A 22,561-nucleotide genomic window follows, 5' to 3' on the forward strand; every position below is an offset into this window, starting at 1 on the left:
TTAAACAGCCACCCAACCTCAAACAGACCATCGTTCGCAGCAAATTACCTAGCTTTCAAGAGAACAGCGTCCACGACACCACACAACCCTGCCACGGTAACCTCTGCAAGACATGCCAGATCATCGACACAGATACCACCATCACACGAGAGGACACCACCCACCAGGTGCATGGTTCATACTCCTGTGACTCGGCCAACGTTGTCTACCTCATACGTTGCAGGAAAGGATGCCCCGGAGCATGGTACATTGGCGAGACCATGCAGACGCTGCGACAACGGATGAACGGACACCGCGCAACAATCACCAGACTGGAGGGTTCCCTCCCAGTCGGGGAACACTTCAGCAGTCAAGGACATTCATCCACCGACCTTCGGGTAAGCGTACTCCAAGGCGGCCTTCGAGACACACGACAACGCAAAATCGTCGAGCAGAAATTGATAGCCAAGTTCCGCACCCATGAGGACGGCCTCAACCGGGATCTTGGGTTCATGTCACGCTACACGTTATCCCACCAGCGAACAAATGTTATCTGTTTTTAATATAACGGGTCAGTTGCTGTCTTTTCTATGTTTCTACCTCTCTATCTCTGTTTTTTTTTGTTTGTTGTTTTTTTTTGGTGATTTGTATATTCGGAGACCTTGCAGGTAACACCTGTCTGTCTGCACACTGATTGCCTTGGCAATGGGCAGTTGAAAAACTGTCTGTAATCACCAAGCATTGTTCTGTGAATTATAAATGCGATTTCATTTCGAGGATTTCATTTCCACATCGTTCACCTGAGGAAGGAGGAAGCCTCCGAAAGCTTGTGAATTTAAAATAAAATTGCTGGACTATAACTTGGTGTTGTAAAATTGTTTACAATTGTCAACCCCAGTCCATCACCGGCATCTCCACATCATGGCTATTTAACCAAGACAGTGAACAATTACAGGATGTCATATTAAAATGCAGTGCACTCGTCAGATTGTATCTTGACTACAATGTACAATTTTGATCACTAAGATACAAAGGAGATATTTACGTCCTGGAGAAAGTGCAGAAATAAGTCACGAAGCTGATCCCTGGTGTCAGAGGATTGGGTTGTATCTAGGAATGACTAAAAAACTTGGTCGTTTTCTTTCAAGAATGGATAGCCCAAGAGTCGACCGCGGAGGTCTGTACGCAACACTTAGAATCCATAATTCGAGATCAAATTAGTGAGCATTTAGAAATGCAATCAAGGACAGTCAGCAGGTATTTGTTAAAGGTCCATTGTGTTCTTCAAATTTTAGAGATTTTTTTGAAAAGACCAATTGGATAGATAAGGAGACTGACTTACTTGTATGTGGATTTTTAGAAGGCATTCGATAAGCTGTCTCACAGAAGGCCAAATATAAAAATTCAGGCATCTGGTATAAGAGGAACTGGAGCAGCATAGCTAGAAAGTTGGTTGCAGACAGGAAACAAAGATCTGAGGTAAAAGGGTGCTTCTCAGATTGGAGAGGAGTTGGAATTACTGTACTCCAGGGGCCAGTGCTGGGTCCACTTTTGCTCTTGGTGTATGTAGATGATTTGGATATAGGGAGCACAATATCAAAACTTGTTGATGACACAAAAGGCGACAGTTTGGCAACAACAAAGTGAACTGTAAAATACTTCAGGAGGATGTAGACCCACCGATTAGCTGAATAGGTAGCAGACAAGTGGTAGATGCAATTTAGTGCAGAAAAATGCAAAGTAATGCACTTTGGGAGGAGAAAATTTAGAGTCTACACTCAATGGAAAGATGCTGAAGGATGTGGATGAACAGAGACACCTAAGGGTTCACATATATAATTCCTTGGAAGTGCTACTGCAGGTAGATATTTTGTGTTTTTCATAGGGGGAAACAAATTCTCTAATGGACAGTCAAAACCAGAAAAGTTGCAGCCTTTAATAAAACAAAATGAATCGCATGCTTACAGATCTTTGGTACTGTTTTAAAAGGTGAATGAGAAACAAATATTTGTGTTTCCCCTCTCCAAGATCACCTCTCACCTGATAAATTACCCACAATTTCCAATTCAAATAAAGAGACCCAACTCAATTCATAAATGTTCTCGTATCACAACAGTGTAACAGCATAAATACAGGCATATTGGTAAAACACCCACTATAAAATTATTTCTTTACTTGTTACTTTATTCTGATTTGCTAAATATCAGTTTGTACATATAAAGATACTAAAAGCAGAAAAATAAGCAAAAAATAAAAACCTGCATATAACAGTAGACAGACACCCACAAATCCATTTATTCATTAATAATTAATTGATCGTGAAGCACTTTGAGGCTTCCTCATTATGTATTAAGTCGCTCTCTAAAAGTTCTTTTCTTCTAGCCCTTGAGATTCTCATTCAGAGTGCACAGAACCAGCACCCAAGCAGTAATTAGTCACAAGAATGATTATTTAAAACCATATATTCTTCAAATTCACAATCATAAAGGACTCAAACGAAAAAAAATACAGCAAGGATCATAGGAATGGATTATCAGGTTCGGATAGATATAAAGGACACCACTGGCAAATTCATTTATTTATACATTACATGATCAGGGGTTCCCAGGAAGCACCGGAATGTGGAATCACTCCTAACATGCATATTTACAAAAAAAATTTAATTTATAAGAAATTGTTTTTTAAAATGTTATGCAAGTTCTCATTAGAATAAATCTAAGCATTTAAAAAGTTTAATATCTTGGCTCAGTCTAGTACATACATAGTATCAAAAAATGTACAGTGCACAGATTATGTATATATGTATTTATTCATTTATACCCTTAATGTATTTTTTTGTAGAAACTTGTATACATGTAATAAATCTTTCCTGTCCAGTTGAAGTTATTTATCCTATGGATAGCATAAGAGATGTTTTGACTAACATTAAGCGTTAATAAAGGTGAAACTGTTTTCTGTTTACAATGGCAGCTTAGTATCTTGCAGTTGCAGCTCCAGCAGCGTCCAACATTCCACACTCTCATCAATATATTCATTTTTTCCAGATTTCAGCTGCTTTTGGGATACCCCATTAACTGATATAAATGAACCATCTCTCAGGACGTACACCTCATCCTGGTTCGCACACATTCCTGAAGATATGGAAATATCTACGATTGTTTATTCAGACTTTTTCAATCAGAATGATGGAGTTGAGACAAACATTTGTGAATTTTGGGCAGGGGAAGGTGGAGGAACGAGATGGACCATTAAGGAGGAAGAGGGCCATTAAGGAGGGAGAGAAAGCAACAATAATTTTTTCAATAAATTATTACGATGTTAAATTCCTACTATTGCTGATAATAGTAGCAAATTTATCAAGAATTAAAACATAAATTCAGAAAGCTTAATTTGTACTAACTGTGGCTACATTATTCAATGAAAATCATGGGAACTAGTCAATACAAGCACACTTAATGTCAGCCAGATTTACACGTTCAGGAGTTCAATGGGTGGTGGCTTTAAAGGGATCCTTCCTAGTGTGAACTTCTTTGCTTCAAACTCTCGTAGGTCATCTGGTGAGAGTTCTGTTCGGGGTGTATACAACTTATCACATCCACTGACTGAATTATTGCTTGCAGGAGTGTTTTGGGGCTGAGATACAGATACTGCAGTGCCCCCCAAAGCATTTGTTGGTGTTGTTACATTGCCCCCAAAAGCATTTGTTGGTGTTGTTACATTGCCCCCAAAAGCATTTGTTGTTGTTGTTACATTGCCCCCAAAAACATTTGTTGTTGCTTTTACAGTGCTCCCAAATGCTGAGGCTGTAGGTGCACAGGTAGATGCAGAACTCCCAAAACTGCTGGAAGCTGTTGGGTTGCTTCCAAATGGAGCAGAACTTCCAAATACAGAGGTACCTGGAGTAGAACTGGTTGCAGAACTACCAAACACAGCAGAGACTGAAGCTGATGTGGAAGTGGGAGCACCAAATGTGGGTGTGTTTCCAAACGCTGAAGCGGAAGAAACTGGTTTGGTTCCAAATCCCGACAGAGGAGGAACCGGAGGTGCTGAAGAGTTTCCAAACCCTGAAGTTGTTGTAGTATTTCCTAATCCAGCACTGGGTTTGAAGCTAAATGTGTTGCTGCTTACAGTGCTTGAGGCAAAACCTTTGGAAACAAACAAATCTGAGTAAGACAGGCAGTTTCAGTAAACCACCGTGGAAATAGAACTTGCATTCATTAATGTTACCGGTCACAAAAAAATTAACTTGGGAGACCAAGCAAGAGAAGATAAAGGTGTCTCACAGAAGTTCCAGAGGTTTTATTTACTTCAACATTACTTGGTGCAGTTCACACAATTAGTCTAAAACCTACCCTTTCCTGAAACAATTAAAACCACCCTTAAATAGTTGGAGTGAATTAACCCTTTCAGTACAGCACTGAGATGAATAAATTAATCTACAATAACAAAGAATAGAATCATCAAATTTTATATACGAAAACAGTGGTAGAAGCAGAATCCATAGTAGCTTTTAAAAGGGAAGCAGATAATTTTTTGAATTAGATATGGGGAATGGGGCTAAGTGGATAGCTCTTTTTAAAAAACAAAGTACAATAAACTTCTCAAAAAACATATCTAATCAGTCAAAGCAGGTACAAGCAGCACTAGCTTGGTGACAGGAAGCATACAATAAATGTTCTGGCTTTTAAGAAAGTGGTGGCCTGTAAAATGACAGAAAATAAATTTACACTATCTCTTTTCAGCAGTTAAAAAATCCCAGAAGATTTCTATTTTACAGAAGTACAGTACATTTCTTTCTCAGGCTTTTCGATAGGATTTGCACATAAACACTCACCTGATGAGCCAAAGGTTGAAGTTTGCACTCCACCAAATCCTACTGCAGGTTTCTGTTGGTTAGGCTTCCTCAATTCAGTACTCTGGAGAAGCAGAGAAGAAAACACAAGTTATACTTTAAAAAGTTCTTAAAATAGGAGGATAGTAATAGACTTCAAGAAGACATAGACAGGCTGGTGAAATGAGCAGACACATGGCAGATAAAATTTAATGCAGAGATTGCGGAATGATACATTTTGGCAGGAAGAACAAGGAGAGGCAATATAAACTAAACGGTACAATTCTAAAGGGGTGCAGGAACAGAGAGATCTGGGGTATATGTGCACAAATCTTTGATGGTGGCAGGATAGGGTACGGTAGCATAGTGGTTACGTTACTGGACTAGTAATTCAGAGGCTTAGACTAATAATCCGGAGACATGAGTTCAAATCTCGACAGGGTAGCTGGGGAATTTAAATTTAGTTAATTAAATAAATGGAATAAAAAGCTAGTTTCAGTAATAGTAACCATGAAACTACCAGATTGTCGTAAAAACCCACCTGGTTCATTAATGTCCTTTAGGGAAGGAGACCTGCCGTCTTCACTTATATGTGATTCCAGACCCACAGCAATGTGGTTGATTCTTAGCTGCCCTCTGAAATGGCCTAGCAAGCCACTCAATTCAAGAAGATGGCTCACCACCACCTTCTCAAGGACAATTAGGAATGGGCAATAAATGCTGGCCTTGCCAGCGATGCCCACATCCCATGGATGAAAAAGAAAACAGTTAAAAAAGCATATTGGATCCTGGGCTTTATAAATAGAGTACAAAAGCAAGGAAGTTATGTTGAACCTTTATAAAACACTGATTCGGCCACAACTGGAGTATTAAGTCCAATTCTGGGCACTGCATTTTAAGAAGGACGTGAAGGCCTTAAGAGAGGCTGCAAAAAAGATTTACTAGAATGGTTCCAGGGATGCGGGACTTCAGTTAATTCGATAGGCTGGAGAAGCTGGGGTTGTTCTCCTTAGAGCAGAGAAGGTTAAGAGGAGATTTGATAGAAGTGTTCAAAATCATGAAGGGTTTAGATAAAGTAAATAAAGAGAAACTGTTCCCACTGGCAGAACGATCAAGAACCAAAGGACACAGATTTAAGGTGATTAGCAAAAGAACCAAAGACAACGTGAGGAAAAACTGTTTTATGCAGCGAGAAGTTATGATCTGGAATGCGCTGTCTGAAAGGGTGGTGGAAGCATGTTCAATCGTGGCTTTCAAAAAAGGGAAAACATTTGCAGGACTACAGGAAAAGAGCGGGGGAATGGGACTAACCGGATTGCTCTTACAAACAGCCGACATGGGCTCGATGGGCCAAATGGCCTACTCCTGTGCTGTAACCATTCTATCATTCTAATAGTAGAAGAAATCGTAATAACAGACTCCACTTGTGCTGCACTGTGGAATTGTATGCTCATTCATCTGAGCCCCAGATGGCAAGTTCCTGATCTTAGCAGAGTTGTCAATTGGAGGCCAAACACTTTTCCAACTTTTTGAGAGAAGTTGATTCACTCAGTTCCAGATTGGTTTAATATGGAGTGTAATCATCTGCACACACTACATATACCTCATCTAAAAAAAAATTAATTGATTAAAAGAATCTTTAAGGGTGCAGTGGGCACCAAATCTGCTGGTGACCAGTTCGTCTCGAGTGTTATTTTTGCTTATAATTCAAACATTTCAACTAAAACTGATTGTTATGATTAGCCAACAACTCCATTATCATTATTTCATGCAACAACCAGGATGGTAGAAGGCGAACTAGATGGACTTTGATCTTTTATAGACCAGCAATTCCTATGTACCTATGCTCCTAAAACTCATCTTGTTAAATGACTTTGGAACATTAAAGTGGAATCATGCAAAACAATGACATTTGTTCAAGAAAATCCTATTGATGTTTTATTTTATCATTAAACTATTACAAATAATTTTAATCAATTAATTTGGTTACTGTTTTATACTAGGTATAACTGTATGATCTTTCTTTATACTTGGTGTTTTTATGTTACAAATTATGAATGTGGTCTTCAAGAAAAGTTACATGCCAATGCCATCTAGCCTGAGGTGGGAGTAGTTGGTAGCATTCCCACCTAAGTCAGAAGGATGTAGGTTCAAGCCCCACTTTAGGACTTGAGCACATAGTCTAGGTTTACACTCTAGCATTGAGAGAGTGCGGCATTTTCAGAGGGGCTGTCCTTTGGATGAGGCATTAAACCGAGCCACAAGGTGCTTGTTCAAGTTGACGTTAAAACAAGGGCCCTTGGCATTATTCGAAGAGAAACACCAAATTCTCCTAGTGTCCTGGCCCATATTCCCACCTTAACAAACACCATCAAAAACAGATTCATCTTGTCGTTGTTTGTGGGATATTGCCGTATGCAAAACAGCTACTGCATTTGTCTACATAATAGCGATTTCACTTCACAAAGTAATTCATTTTATGTGATGAACTTTGGGTCATTTTTGAAAGGCATAAAAAAATGTTAAACAAATGCAGTATCTTTCTTTCTTACACTTTAAAATGACATCAATCTAAATCAATCCACGATTTTTGACATAACATTTTTTCCAACAACAGCTGATATTACTTTACACTTGTACGTTTTCATTGTCTTTTCCTGGTCACAGCTTACCACTGAAATTCTTACAGATGAATTTGGCTTCTTTATTTCAAGCATCTTGTTTCTCTGTTGATTTGATAACTGTCTAATGGAGTCCACCTACATCAAAATACATCAAATTAAAGAACATCTCAGTAACAATTACAGACTTCACATCACTTACCATATGATGAAATTGTTGTATTATTACAGTTTTTTTAGATTCAGTGAATAGCAGTGTGAGCACAGATCTGCTGGTAACCATAATGTTTTGTTTCTTGTTTATCTGCAGTATTGCCAAACATCTATTTTTAGTTTACAACTATTGAGACTTCGGAAAATCCAAACTGAACTGAATACTAGTTAAGTGAAACGTAGTCATGACAACCTGAGACTTTTGCGCCTCTCCTCCATTACCTTAAATGAAAACAGTTAGAAGGTAATTATCATAGTTCCGTCCCCCCATTAAAATCAACGGCGATTGCAATTTTCCTACATTTAAGCCAGTTTTCACGCTGCTGCCACTTAGACTTAAAAATAAGGGCGCTGCTCGTCTGGCAGTGGCGAGATTTAGTGCTCTAAGATCGGGTTTAAACTCCCAGTGGTTAAAAATGTTTTACTGTTGCATAGATTAAACAACTAGTATCTTTGAGTATCCACTTCCTGCACCTGGGGTTTTCAATTTTAATACTGCCACGTCATATGTCCATTCAATTTATGAGATCGTTTTCAGAATTGAAGTGATCTCTTCTCTGCTTCCCCACAGTGCTCAACCTCACTAAAGCCACTAAAACAACAAACATATCTTTTATTTGCTTATTAAATAACTTTTTTTTCAATCAATGATGAGTAAGTTGATGTACATATACCTCAAAACATTTCAAGCTCACCTACTCAGAGGAAAGTCAGCATGTTATGTAAATTTTTGATGTCCACAAAGATTTGAGATCTTTAGTCTCATTCAAACCAAAATAATTATCTGAACTTTTCAGTAAGTTAAAAATTCAAGGTTAGCTTGTTTAGCTCATTTCATACCCTTGTGATCCACGAAAATAAAAGGCAAATTATTTTATTCCCAAATTATTTATAATGTAACGACTTGGTGTGGCCCGAATTTATAGATCTCACATGGCAGTGAAACTTACAGATTAAAGTTTATTTAAGAAGTTACACTTCCATTCACTTAAACCCTCCCGTGACTCGGGATGGTGAATGCGCCACCACGTCAGCTCTTAGATCGGTGCTGAGTGCCTGATTCCCCACTATGCTCACTGCAGCATATTACAATTAGAAAGCCAGCAACATTTGGAGCAAGTTAGCAACGGTGAGATCGGCATGCTAGATGACAAGAATTACAGTGTACGTCGCCAATCTCACCATTGCAGGAACATTTGGGCCAGTGCCCCCCACCACCCCCCCCCAAATAATTAAAATTTATTTCACTTAATTTACAATTGGGAGGAAAAACGTCACAAATTATAGAGCATTTATACCTTTGCAGAGTAAGAAAGTGAAATTATCTTCACATCTACAAACCAGTTACAGGTTACTCCATTCTCCCTTTAGTTTTTGTGACCAAATTGTAACATTGCAATACCAACTATCCACAAGTCTATCAAAAAAAATTTTAAACAAAGGGATTGGATATGTTAATGACAAGGATCTTGCAACAAGAGAACTATAAGACAGAGAGAAGCTTTACAAGCTAGAAAACTGCTAACCATGCACATCATTTAAGGATTAAATTCACATTTGAAGGCTGTAACTTATGGAGTAGGCTGCTACCTGTGCAGTGAATACAGATCAGCCGAAGGATCAGAGGTCTGCTTTCTGTTTTATAAAAATATAGCGGCAGAAGAAGAACTTAAATGGTGGGCGAGCTTGTTTGACTGAATAGTCTTTATGCTTCCACTTTCTATTCCAACAATTACAAACCATGTACCATAACAATGACTTCAAAAGCAAATAGTTCTTACATAATTTTGTAAGCTGCCTCCAGCCCTAGTGTTATAGTATTCCAGTCGCAATTCTTCAGGGGAGAAGTCCACAAGACCTAGAGAGGAATAAAATACATGATATGCCTTCTTACATATTTCTCAATAATATGATTAAATGTATCCAATGAATCATCTTTTGGGTCTTTTAAAGCTTCATTAAAGTTTTTACTTGAAGGTCTCATCCTCTCTCAAAAGCCTTTGGTTTGGAGTTATAAGTTAGAAAAAGGAGAAAAATGAAGGCAGAACAGAGGTAAAAAAAAGAGAACTGTTGGGATAAACTGATTTTAGAAAAACAAACAACAAATGACACAGAAGCAGAACCAGCACTGTACCTGAGACACAAGCATATTCTTTGGCAACAGAATAACAAGAGAACAACCATTGGCCAGAGACTTCCCATGCTTCAATGTCTTTTCTTACTATTTCCCTGTAATAAATTGAAAACAATATGATATTATACATTATATTCACACAAAAATAATAACTGCTATACAGTGAACTTTAAATAATATCTCCACCAATATTTCATTCCTGTGGTAGTTGCAAACAAGAAGCTGTGGAATGAATTCTTGTCAAAAAGATTGGTGCTGTAATGAACCAAATGAAGCCCAAATTTTTTATTTTAAAATAATTTTATCAAGCTCCCCCGATGCCTGAGTTGGTAAAGGCACATATAACTGAACCAAAGACTAGAAGATCCTAGGTTTGATTCCCAGTGGTAGTAGTATTAGTACTACAGTAATAGTTACATTACAACTGGCTTCAGCTTTATGGACTAAGGAGCATAAAATCAACAAGGGTTTCAGTTCCTGGTTGCTTTCAAGTAGCATCAATAGAAAGTGGGATTGCACCAATAGAAAGTGGAAATGCTTGCATGTCCAATAAGGGCAGATTGGGCTTGCCAGTGGTCAAATAGCCTGGCAACATTCGCACTTGAAAAATGACCATTTGAGCGTGATGTTCGAGGGTAATAGGCACCCACGGAACAGTATGCCAGCAGCAGTCAATTCCTTCAGGAGAGGACAGAAAATTAGCAAAGGAAAAAAAGATAATCATCGCCATTAATAAAGCATCTAAATTGTAGTATTAAGATGATGCCACGCCACAATGTCTTGCAATAAAACTGATCTATAAAATACATCACAACTACAGCAATATGTAAACCAATGTACAATATTATCTTTAGAAAGAATTTTTTACTGTTTATTCCTTGGTTGTTAAATGTTTACTCATTTTCTTATTCCAATCAGTAACTAATGTTTCTCTTCAAATAAAGTTTAAAATAAATAAAGTGTATGCTATTGAAGGATCCACTAGGTTGCAGCCAAGAGTAATGTGGGTTGATTCATTCTACAATTTCCCTTTCCTCTTGAGACTGAGTTTCACATCTGTTCAAAGTTTCATCCAAATACACAGGCTAAGACAAGGGGGAATTCCCATAACATACCATTCACCATCAGTCACATCAGTATATCAAAATACTACCCCACTAAGCCAGAGTTTCTCTAAGTTAACATCGGCAAGACCTGAATCCATCCCGATTGACTCCCATCAAAAATTCCACACTCTAGCCCCTGGTTCCGTTTCCCTTCCTGGATGCTTGCTCAACCTGAGTAAACAATAATCCGGGACAGAATTAACAGTCAGTTGGACTAGTGTGGATTAGGGAAAGCCAGCACGGATTTTTTAAAAGGCAAATCATATTTAACCAACTTCATAGAGTTTTTTGATGAGGTAACAGAGAGGATAGATGAGGGCAATGCAGTTGATGTGGTGTATATGGATTTTCAAAAAGCGTTTGATAAAGTGCCACATGGTAGGCTTGCTATTAAGACTGCAGCCCATGGAATAAAGGGGAAAATAACAACACGGATACAGAGTTGGCTAAATGACAGGACAAATGTAAGGAATCTTACAACACCAGGTTATAGTCCAACAATTTTATTTTAAAATCACAAGCTTTTGGAGATTATCCCCTTCGTCAGGTGAATGAGTGAAAGGTTCTCAAATCGCATATCTTATATTAGGCTGGGACACCATCACACCAATCAAAAGGTGTCGTTGGTGTTCAGACAGGTTAGCCACGGAAAACAGTAGGTCCCAGTACACTGAATACACATTGTGTCAAATTACACAGACAGAGTGAAAGAGACCCAAATGGCAGAGAGAGAGAGAGAATATTAAAAACAGATAACTTTTTTTCCCCTTGCTGGTGGGGTTACGTGTAGCGTGACATGAACCCAAGATCCCGGTTGAGGCCGTCCTCATGGGTGCAGAACTTGGCTATCAATTTCTGCTCGACGATTTTGCGTTGTCGTGTGTCTCGAAGGCCGCCTTGGAGAACGCTTACCCGAAGATCGGTGGCTGAATGTCCTTGACTGCTAAAGTGTTCCCCGACTGGGAACACTTTAGCAGTCAAGGACATTCAGCCACCGATCTTCGGGTAAGCGTTCTCCAAGGCGGCCTTCGAGACACACGACAACGCAAAATCATCGAGCAGAAATTGATAGCCAAGTTCCGCACCCATGAGGACGGCCTCAACCGGGATCTTGGGTTCATGTCACGCTACACGTAATCCCACCAGCAAGGGGAAAAAAAAGTTATCTGTTTTTAATATTCTCTCTCTCTCTGCCATTTGGGTCTCTTTCTCTCTGTCTGTGTAATTTGACACAATGTGTATTCAGTGCACTGGGACCTACTGTTTTCTGTGGCTAACCTGTCTGAACACCAACGACACCTTTTGATTGGTGTGATGGTGTCCCAGCCTAATGTAAGATATGCGATTTGAGAACCTTTCACTCATTCACCTGACGAAGGGGATAATCTCCGAAAGCTTGTGATTTTAAAATAAAATTGTTGGACTATAACCTGGTGTTGTAAGATTCCTTACATTTGTCCACCCCAGTCCATTACCGGCATCTCCACATCATAAATGACAGGAAGCAGAGAGTAGTGGTGAACGGTTGTTTTTTGGACGGGAGGGAGGTATACAGTGGTGTTCCCCAGGGGTTGGTGCTGGGACCACTGCTTTTCTTGATATATATTAATGACTTGGACTTGGGAGTACGGGGCACAATTTCAAAATTTGCAGATGACACGAAACTTGGAAGGATAGTGAACAGTAAGGAGGATAGCGATAAACTTCAAGAGGATATAGGCACTCTGGTGGCATAGGCGGACACGTGGCAGATAAAGTTTAACACAGAAAAATGTGAGGTGATGTATTTCGTAGGGGAGGCAATATAAACTAGAGGGCACAATTCTAAAAGGGGTGGAGGAACAGAGGGATCTGGGGGTGTATGTGCATAAATCGTTGAAGGTGGCAGGGCACGTTGAGAAAGCGATTAAAAAAGCATACAGGGTCCTGGGCTTTATAAATAGAATTGTAAACAATTTTACAACACCAAGTTATAGTCCAGCAATTTTATTTTAAATTCACAAGCTTTCGGAGGCTTCCTCCTTCCTCAGGTAAATGTTCAGGAGCTAGAGGCATAGAGTACAAAAGCAAGGAAGTCATGAAGAACCTTTATAAAACACTGGTTTGGCCACAACAGGAGTACTGTGTCCAGTTCTGGGCATCGCACTTTAGGAAGGATGTGAAGGCCTTAGAGAGGGTGCAGAGGAGAGTTACTAGAATGATTCCAAGGATGAGGGATTTAAATTATGTGGATGGACTGGAGAGGCTGGGATTATTCTCCTTGGAACAGAGAAGGTTGAGAGGAGATTTGATAGAGGTTCAAAATCATGAAGGATCAAGACAGAATGGATAGAGAGAAACTGTTCCCTTTGGCGGAAGGATGAAGAATCAGGTGGCATAGATTTAAGGTGATTGGCAAAAGAACCAAAGGTGACATGAGGAAAAACATTTTTACACAGCGAGTGGTTAGGATCTGGAATGCACTGCCCGAGAGAGTGGTGGGGGCAGATTCAATCATGGCCTTCAAAAGGGAACTGGATAAGTACTTGAAACGAAAAAATGTGCAGGGCTATGAGAAAATGGTGGGACAGTGGGACTAGCTGGATTGCTCATGCATAGAGCCGGTGCGGACTCGATGGGCCAAATGGCCTCCTTCCTTGCTGTAACCTTCTATGATTCTATGAAATCATGAACAAAACATAAACAATTGCACTCACAATAGGTTTTCCACATCATTTCCTTGATCATCACGCGAGAGGGCTGTAAACCTGTTCTGTGAAAAGCTTCCAGAACTTGAAATTTCTTTCTTCCCAGTATCTGGTCCACCAAATCCTCTTCTCTCACCATCCCTGCCACCTCCTCCCCACGTTGCCGGTTTGGAGAAAGTTGATGGCTGGATATAATTAGATTGATGTTTTTGGAACTGATTTCCCCAGCTTCCTATGTTGTTACTGTAAACTAGAAATACAGCATGAGGAAAGTGAAAGAATGGATTGAATTTGACACCCAAGTATCTATGTAGACAAGATTTCAATTTTATCAGAAAATACCAACAAGGCAATATTTTAACATGTATGTACATTACACAGAATTGAAATATCCTTGTAAATACACTATTTTCCAAATTACTGAACATATAAGTTCAAGGATCAAGGTTAAAGAAAAATACAATTTTTCCACAATCTAGCAAGCTAGACTTTTACCATTTAAAGAAATGGCATGCCTGCCAGAATTACTGGAGACGGGGCCTGATATCAAAACATTTTCTTCTAAATACAATGACAATTCATAACTGACACGTGCACCTCGACAGAAACATAGCTACATAACAGTTTCCATAAATTCTGATCAAAAAATGGAAATTACTCTGCATAAATGAGAAGGAAGGGGAACCTTTCTAAACACCAATTTCTCCATTTCTTGTCATGGCCAAGATCAGGAATCCAAGTTAACACAAAACTCAATTTTGTGCCTATTTTATATAATTCTTCTAAACAGATTATTAGCAAAAAAATGTTAAAAGGTCATAAACCATTAATGATTTTTTACATATATGTATGTATGTATGTATGTATGTATATACACAGACATATCCTCTTTTCAATCCATAATTTAAAATAGTAACTATGAAAGCATAAAACATACAATCCCTCTAAGAATAAGTTAACAATAACATTTTACAGAAGCTCGTTCTGCCTCTCCAAATTAGTGTGTCCATTTATAACTTTTCCCAATGAATTAGAACCCTTAGTTCAAGCACAAACTCCTGTTACAGCAACAATTTACATTCTCCTAGTGTTCCAGTAACAATGAGCAGCATGTAAACCCAGGGATTTAATTCACAAGAATAAATTAAATACTCTTTTCTCTCTTCGAACCTGTGCCCCAGTCTCTCGGTTCTCTCAACCACATTCCCCATTTCGTCTTTCTCCTCTCAACCATGTATTCTTCTTCTTCTTCTCTGTTCACAACAGCCTCCTCAGTACCCCCTTTAATGTGCCCCAGTCCCTCTCACCTGTGCTCCCGCCCCTTCCTCCTCCTCACCTATGCTCCCGTCCCTTCCTCCTCCTCACCTATGCTCCCACCCCTTCCTCCTCCCCCTCCTCACCTTTGCTCCCGTCCCTTCCGCCTCCTCACCTGTGCTCCCGCCCCTTCCTCCTCCTCACCTGTGCTCCCGCCCCTTCCTCCTCCTCACCTGTGCTCCCGCCCCTTCCTCCTCCTCACCTGTGCTCCCACCACTTCCTCCTCCTCACCTGTGCTCCCGCCCCTTCCTCCTCCTCCCACCTGTGCTCCCGCCCCTTCCTCCTCCTCACCTGTGCTCCCACCACTTCCTCCTCCTCCTCCTCACCTGTGCTCCCGCCCCTTCCTCCGACTCACCTTTGCTCCCGCCCCTTCCTCCTCCTCCCACCTGTGCTCCCGCCCCTTCCTCCTACTCACCTTTGCTCCCGCCCCTTCCTCCTCCTCCCACCTGTGCTCCCGCCCCTTCCTCCTCCTCACCTGTGCTCCCACCACTTCCTCCTCCTCCTCCTCACCTGTGCTCCCGCCCCTTCCTCCTACTCACCTGTGCTCCCGCCCCTTCCTCCTCCTCCCACCTGTGCTCCCGCCCCTTCCTCCTCCTCACCTGTGCTCCCGCCCCTTCCTCCTCCTCCCACCTGTGCTCCCGCCCCTTCCTCCTTCTCACCTGTGCTCCCGCCCCTTCCTCCTCCTCACCTGTGCTCCCACCACTTCCTCCTCCTCCTCCTCACCTGTGCTCCCGCCCCTTCCTCCTACTCACCTGTGCTCCCGCCCCTTCCTCCTCCTCCCACCTGTGCTCCCGCCCCTTCCTCCTCCCACCTGTGCTCCCGCCCCTTCCTCCTCCTCACCTGTGCTCCCACCCCTTCCTCCTCCTCACCTGTGCTCCCGCCCCATCCTCCTCCTCACCTTTGCTCCTACCCCTTCCTCCTCCTCACCTTTGCTCCCGTCCCTTCCTCCTCCTCACCTTTGCTCCCACTCCTTCCTCCTCCTCACCTGTGCTCCCACCCCTTCCTCCTCCTCACCTGTGCTCCTGTCCCTTCCTCCTCCTCACCTTTGCTCCCACCCCTTCCTCCTCCTTACCTGTGCTCCCACCCCTTCCTCCTCCTCACCTGTGCTCCCACCCCTTCCTCCTCCTCACCTGTGCTCCCGCCCCTTCCTCCTCCTCCTGTGCTCCCGCCCCTTACTCCTCCTCCTCCTCACCTGTGCTCCCGCCCCTTCCTCCTCCTCACCTGTGCTCCCGTCCCTTCCTCCTCCTCACCTGTGCTCCCACCCCTTCCTCCTCCTCACCTGTGCTCCCACCCCTTCCTCCTCCTCACCTGTGCTCCCGCTCCTTCCTCCTCCTCACCTGTGCTCCCACCCCTTCCTCCTCCTCACCTGTGCTCCCGCCCCTTCCTCCTCCTCCTCCTCACCTGTGCTCCCATCCCTTCCTCCTCCTCACCTGTGCTCCCACCCCTTCCTCCTCCTCCTCACCTGTGCTCCCACCCCTTCCTCCTCCTCACCTGTGCTCCCACCCCTTCCTCCTCCTCATCTGTGCTCCTGTCCCTTCCTCCTCCTCACCTGTGCTCCCACCCCTTCCTCCTCCTCACCTGTGCTCCCGCCCCATCCTCCTCCTCACCTGTGCTCCCACCCCTTCCTCCTCCTCACCTGTGCTCCCGCCCCTTCCTCCTCCTCCTCCTCACCTGTGCTCCCACCCCTTCCTCCTCCTCACCTGTGCTCCCGCCCCTTCCTCCTCCTCCTCCTCACCTGTGCTCCCACCCCTTCCTCCTCCTCACCTGTGCTCCCGCCCCATCCTCCTCCTCACCTGTGCTCCCACCCCTTCCTCCTCCTTACCTGTGCTCCCACCCCTTCCTCCTCCTCACCTGTGCTCCCACCCCTTCCTCCTCCTCACCTGTGCTCCCGCCCCTTCCTCCTCCTCCTGTGCTCCCGCCCCTTACTCCTCCTCCTCCTCACCTGTGCTCCCGCCCCTTCCTCCTCCTCACCTGTGCTCCCGCCCCTTCCTCCTCCTCACCTGTGCTCCCGCCCCTTCCTCCTCCTCACCTGTGCTCCCACCCCTTCCTCCTCCTCACCTGTGCTCCCACCCCTTCCTCCTCCTCACCTGTGCTCCCACCCCTTCCTCCTCCTCCTCCTCCTCACCTGTGCTCCCACCCCTTCCTCCTCCTCACCTGTGCTCCAGTCCCTTCCTCCTCCTCACCTGTGCTACGGTCCCTTCCTCCTCCTCACCTGTGCTCCCATCCCTTCCTCCTCCTCACCTGTGCTCCCACCCCTTCCTCCTCCTCACCACCTGTGCTCCCACTCCTTCCTCCTCCTCACCACCTGTGCTACGGTCCCTTCCTCCTCCTCACCTGTGCTCCCACCCCTTCCTCCTCCTCACCTGTGCTCCCGTCCCTTCCTCCTCCTCACCTGTGCTCCCACCCCTTCCTCCTCCTCATATGTGCTCCAGTCCCTTCCTCCTCCTCACCTGTGCTACGGTCCCTTCCTCCTCCTCACCTGTGCTCCCACCCCTTCCTCCTCCTCACCTGTGCTCCCGTCCCTTCCTCCTCCTCACCTGTGCTCCCACCCCTTCCTCCTCCTCATATGTGCTCCAGTCCCTTCCTCCTCCTCACCTGTGCTACGGTCCCTTCCTCCTCCTCACCTGTGCTCCCATCCCTTCCTCCTCCTCACCTGTGCTCCCACCCCTTCCTCCTCCTCACCACCTGTGCTCCCACTCCTTCCTCCTCCTCACCACCTGTGCTACGGTCCCTTCCTCCTCCTCACCTGTGCTCCCACCCCTTCCTCCTCCTCACCTGTGCTCCCGTCCCTTCCTCCTCCTCACCTGTGCTCCCACCCCTTCCTCCTCCTCATATGTGCTCCAGTCCCTTCCTCCTCCTCACCTGTGCTACGGTCCCTTCCTCCTCCTCACCTGTGCTCCCACCCCTTCCTCCTCCTCACCTGTGCTCCCACCCCTTCCTCCTCCTCACCTGTGCTCCCGCCCCTTCCTCCTCCTCCTCCTCACCTGTGCTCCCGCCCCTTCCTCCTCCTCACCTGTGCTCCCACCCCTTCCTCCTCCTCACCTGTGCTCCCGCCCCTTCCTCCTCCTCCTGTGCTCCCGCCCCTTACTCCTCCTCCTCCTCACCTGTGCTCCCGCCCCTTCCTCCTCCTCACCTGTGCTCCCGCCCCTTCCTCCTCCTCACCTGTGCTCCCGCCCCTTCCTCCTCCTCCTCCTCACCTGTGCTCCCGCCCCTTCCTCCTCCTCACCTGTGCTCCCACCCCTTCCTCCTCCTCACCTGTGCTCCCACCCCTTCCTCCTCCTCACCTGTGCTCCCACCCCTTCCTCCTCCTCCTCCTCCTCACCTGTGCTCCCACCCCTTCCTCCTCCTCACCTGTGCTCCAGTCCCTTCCTCCTCCTCACCTGTGCTACGGTCCCTTCCTCCTCCTCACCTGTGCTCCCATCCCTTCCTCCTCCTCACCTGTGCTCCCACCCCTTCCTCCTCCTCACCACCTGTGCTCCCACTCCTTCCTCCTCCTCACCACCTGTGCTACGGTCCCTTCCTCCTCCTCACCTGTGCTCCCACCCCTTCCTCCTCCTCACCTGTGCTCCCGTCCCTTCCTCCTCCTCACCTGTGCTCCCACCCCTTCCTCCTCCTCATATGTGCTCCAGTCCCTTCCTCCTCCTCACCTGTGCTACGGTCCCTTCCTCCTCCTCACCTGTGCTCCCATCCCTTCCTCCTCCTCACCTGTGCTCCCACCCCTTCCTCCTCCTCACCACCTGTGCTCCCACTCCTTCCTCCTCCTCACCACCTGTGCTACGGTCCCTTCCTCCTCCTCACCTGTGCTCCCACCCCTTCCTCCTCCTCACCTGTGCTCCCGTCCCTTCCTCCTCCTCACCTGTGCTCCCACCCCTTCCTCCTCCTCATATGTGCTCCAGTCCCTTCCTCCTCCTCACCTGTGCTACGGTCCCTTCCTCCTCCTCACCTGTGCTCCCACCCCTTCCTCCTCCTCACCTGTGCTCCCACCCCTTCCTCCTCCTCACCTGTGCTCCCGCCCCTTCCTCCTCCTCCTCCTCACCTGTGCTCCCGCCCCTTCCTCCTCCTCACCTGTGCTCCCACCCCTTCCTCCTCCTCACCTGTGCTCCCGCCCCTTCCTCCTCCTCCTGTGCTCCCGCCCCTTACTCCTCCTCCTCCTCACCTGTGCTCCCGCCCCTTCCTCCTCCTCACCTGTGCTCCCGCCCCTTCCTCCTCCTCACCTGTGCTCCCGCCCCTTCCTCCTCCTCCTCCTCACCTGTGCTCCCGCCCCTTCCTCCTCCTCACCTGTGCTCCCACCCCTTCCTCCTCCTCACCTGTGCTCCCACCCCTTCCTCCTCCTCACCTGTGCTCCCACCCCTTCCTCCTCCTCCTCCTCCTCACCTGTGCTCCCACCCCTTCCTCCTCCTCACCTGTGCTCCAGTCCCTTCCTCCTCCTCACCTGTGCTACGGTCCCTTCCTCCTCCTCACCTGTGCTCCCATCCCTTCCTCCTCCTCACCTGTGCTCCCACCCCTTCCTCCTCCTCACCACCTGTGCTCCCACTCCTTCCTCCTCCTCACCACCTGTGCTACGGTCCCTTCCTCCTCCTCACCTGTGCTCCCACCCCTTCCTCCTCCTCACCTGTGCTCCCGTCCCTTCCTCCTCCTCACCTGTGCTCCCACCCCTTCCTCCTCCTCATATGTGCTCCTGTCCCTTCCTCCTCCTCACCTGTGCTCCCACCCCTTCCTCCTCCTCATATGTGCTCCAGTCCCTTCCTCCTCCTCACCTGTGCTACGGTCCCTTCCTCCTCCTCACCTGTGCTCCCACCCCTTCCTCCTCCTCACCTGTGCTCCCGTCCCTTCCTCCTCCTCACCTGTGCTCCTGTCCCTTCCTCCTCCTCATATGTGCTCCTGTCCCTTCCTCCTCCTCACCTGTGCTCCCGTCCCTTCCTCCTCCTCACCTTTGCTCCCACCCCTTCCTCCTCCTCACCTGTGCTCCCACCCCTTCCTCCTCCTCACCTGTGCTCCCACCCCTTCCTCCTCCTCACCTGTGCTCCCACCCCTTCCTCCTCCTCACCACCTGTGCTCCCACTCCTTCCTCCTCCTCACCTGTGCTACGGTCCCTTCCTCCTCCTCACCTGTGCTCCCACCCCTTCCTCCTCCTCACCTGTGCTCCCGCTCCTTCCTCCTCCTCACCTGTGCTCCCACCCCTTCCTCCTCCTCCTCACCTGTGCTCCCACCCCTTCCTCCTCCTCACCTGTGCTCCCGTCCCTTCCTCCTCCTCACCTGTGCTCCCACCCCTTCCTCCTCCTCACCTGTGCTCCCGTCCCTTCCTCCTCCTCACCTGTGCTCCCGTCCCTTCCTCCTCCACCTCACCTGCGCTCCCACTCCTTTGCTCCTCCTCTTCCTTCCCTGTGCTCCCACCCCTTCCTCCTCACCTGTGCTCCCACCCCTTTGCTCCTCCTCTTCCTTCCCTGTGCTCCCACCTCTTCCTCCTCCTCACCTGCGCTCCCACCCCTTCCTCCTCCTCCTCCTCACCTTCACCTGTAGACCCAGCGCCTCCTGTGCTTCCTCCCCTTCTCTCCTCTCACCTATGCTCCCACCCCTTCTTCCCTTCCTCTCACCTGTAGCTCCAGATCCTTCATGTCCCTTTCCCTCTGCTCTTACCTGTGCCTCACGCCTCTACCCTAGCCACGTCCACCTCTCACCTTTGCTCCATTCTCTCCCCTCTTTGCCTCCTTCCCTGGCCTCTTGCTTGTACCCTAACTGCTCCCCTGCCTTACACGTGCCTTGGTCCATCCCCCGTGTGCCCTAGCCCCCCGCGTTCCGAGTGCCCTAGCCCCCCCCGGCGTTACGAGTGCCCTAGCCCCCCCCCGCATTACGTGTGCCCTAGCCCCACTCCCCCCGCATTACGTGTGCCCTAGCCTCCCCCCCCCCATTACGTGTGTCCTAGCCCCCCCACCCCGCATTACGTGTGCCCTAGCCCCCCCACCCCGCATTACGTGTGCCCTAGCCCCCCCACCCCGCATTACGTGTGCCCTAGCCCCCCCCCGCATTACGTGTGCCCTAGCCCCCCCCCCGCATTACGTGTGCCCTAGCCCCCCCCCGCATTACGTGTGCCCTAGCCCCCCCCCGCATTACGTGTGCCCTAGCCCCCCCCGCATTACGTGTGCCCTAGCCCCCCCCCCGCATTACGTGTGCCCTAGCCCCCCCCCCCGCATTACGTGTGCCCTAGCCCCCCCCTCGCATTACGTGTGCCCTAGCCCCCCCCCGCATTACGTGTGCCCTAGCCCCCCCCCGCATTACGTGTGCCCTAGCCCCCCCCGCATTACGTGTGCCCTAGCCCCCCCCCCGCATTACGTGTGCCCTAGCCCCCCCCGCATCACGAGTGCCCTAGCCCCCCCCGCATTACGTGTGCCCTAGCCCCCCCCCGCATTACGTGTGCCCTAGCCCCCCCCGCATCACGAGTGCCCTAGCCCCCCCCCGCATTACGTGTGCCCTAGCCCCCCCCCCGCATTACGTGTGCCCTAGCCCCTCCCCCGCATTACGTGTGCCCTAGCCCCCCCCCCGCATTACGTGTGCCCTAGCCCCCCCTCGCATTACGTGTGCCCTAGCCCCCCCCCGCATTACGTGTGCCCTAGCCCCCCCCGCATCACGAGTGCCCTAGCCCCCCCCCCGCATCACGAGTGCCCTAGCCCCCCCCCCCGCATTACGTGTGCCCTAGCCCCCCCCCCCGCAACATTACGTGTGCCCTAGCCCCTCCCTCCATTACGTGTACTCTAGCCCCTCCCTCCATTACGTGTGCCCTAGCCCCTCCCTCCATTACGTGTGCCCTAGCCCCTCCCTCCATTACGTGTGCCCTAGCCCCTCCCTCCATTACGTGTGCCCTAGCCCCTCCCTCCATTACGTGTGCCCTAGCCCCTCCCTCCATTACGTGTGCCCTAGCCCCTCCCTCCATTACGTGTGCCGTAGCCCCTCCCTCTATTACGTGTGCCGTAGCCCCTCCCTCCATCACGTGTGCCCTAGCCCCTCCCCCACCCTCTCACCTGCGCTGTACTGGTGCTGCCCTCGCGGGTGTTCATTCCAACAATTGTCTCCGAAGCGGCAGCGGCCTTCCAGGAAATACTTGCACACCGGCATGCTGGGTATCCCACAGCGACCTCTGTGACGTTACTGTACCTTCTGTGACATCCCGGCCCGGCTTACTCCGCCCGCTGATCCGTGCCTGGGGCCGTCGCGCTCTCCATGACGAGCAATGTTCTAATTCATGCTGCGGGCCCGAAAGGAGACTTCGGGGTCTGTTAATGTCCGGCGGAGGGAACCCCACAACCTGGATTGTCAATATTCCACTGCTTGGGCAGTTTGGGATATAATTTACAGTTTAGTTTAAAATTAGAACATAACAAAGCACGAGTACGATCACAAAACTTTCAGTCCGATCACAGCTTACATTTGTTAAGTTTGAATTTCAATTTCAAAATTGAGAAACTTCAGCGCTCCTCCAGTGCGTCGTTAACATCGTTGTGAGCGGCGCGTGCTGATGACGCGGTGAGGGGCGGTGATTGTGACCGAATCCGGGGGCGGGGCTTCACCGTTGAGCTCGGGTACTGCCCGCGCGCGGTCAGACCGGCGCATGCGCTGTTCTGTCAGGAGTCTGAGGTCCAGAACTCATGGCCTGTTTAACACCTACAGTGGCAAAAGTGGCA

At 47.7% G+C, this 22,561-nt stretch overlaps 1 protein-coding gene across 2 annotated transcripts; it reads right to left on the bottom strand.

The window, feature by feature from the left end:
- Positions 1-1,894: 1,894 nt before the first annotated feature.
- LOC137340774 (nucleoporin NUP42-like) lies at positions 1,895-22,401 on the bottom strand. Of its 2 annotated transcripts, XM_068003540.1 has the most exons (8): positions 22,306-22,401; positions 21,902-22,204; positions 13,581-13,821; positions 9,779-9,873; positions 9,426-9,502; positions 7,483-7,569; positions 4,814-4,895; positions 1,895-4,124 (listed from the first exon to the last, which is right to left on the bottom strand). In XM_068003540.1, exons 2-8 carry the CDS (start codon positions 21,993-21,995, stop codon positions 3,448-3,450), a joined length of 1,353 nt encoding a protein of 450 aa, XP_067859641.1. In that variant the 5' UTR covers positions 21,996-22,204; positions 22,306-22,401; the 3' UTR covers positions 1,895-3,447. The 2 variants fall into 2 exon arrangements, with proteins under 2 accessions (XP_067859641.1, XP_067859630.1); XM_068003529.1 differs by having other exon boundaries at positions 21,902-22,401.
- Between the last annotated feature and the right edge of the window lie 160 nt (positions 22,402-22,561).

This window comes from Heptranchias perlo, chromosome 2 (genome assembly GCF_035084215.1).
Source record: "Heptranchias perlo isolate sHepPer1 chromosome 2, sHepPer1.hap1, whole genome shotgun sequence".
NCBI lineage: Eukaryota > Metazoa > Chordata > Chondrichthyes > Hexanchiformes > Hexanchidae > Heptranchias > Heptranchias perlo.

Excerpts from the sequence above, each read along its gene's own strand:
- LOC137340774 (XM_068003540.1), bottom strand. The coding sequence starts at position 21,995 with ATGCCGGTGTGCAAGTATTTCCTGGAAGGCCGCTGCCGCTTCGGAGAC. Across the intron at positions 13,822-21,901 it reads GCAGCACCAGTACAGCGCAG|TTTACAGTAACAACATAGGA; the intron begins GTGAGAGGGTGG and ends CTGTATTTCTAG. Across the intron at positions 9,503-9,778 it reads AGAATATGCTTGTGTCTCAG|GTCTTGTGGACTTCTCCCCT; the intron begins GTACAGTGCTGG and ends ATTCCTCTCTAG.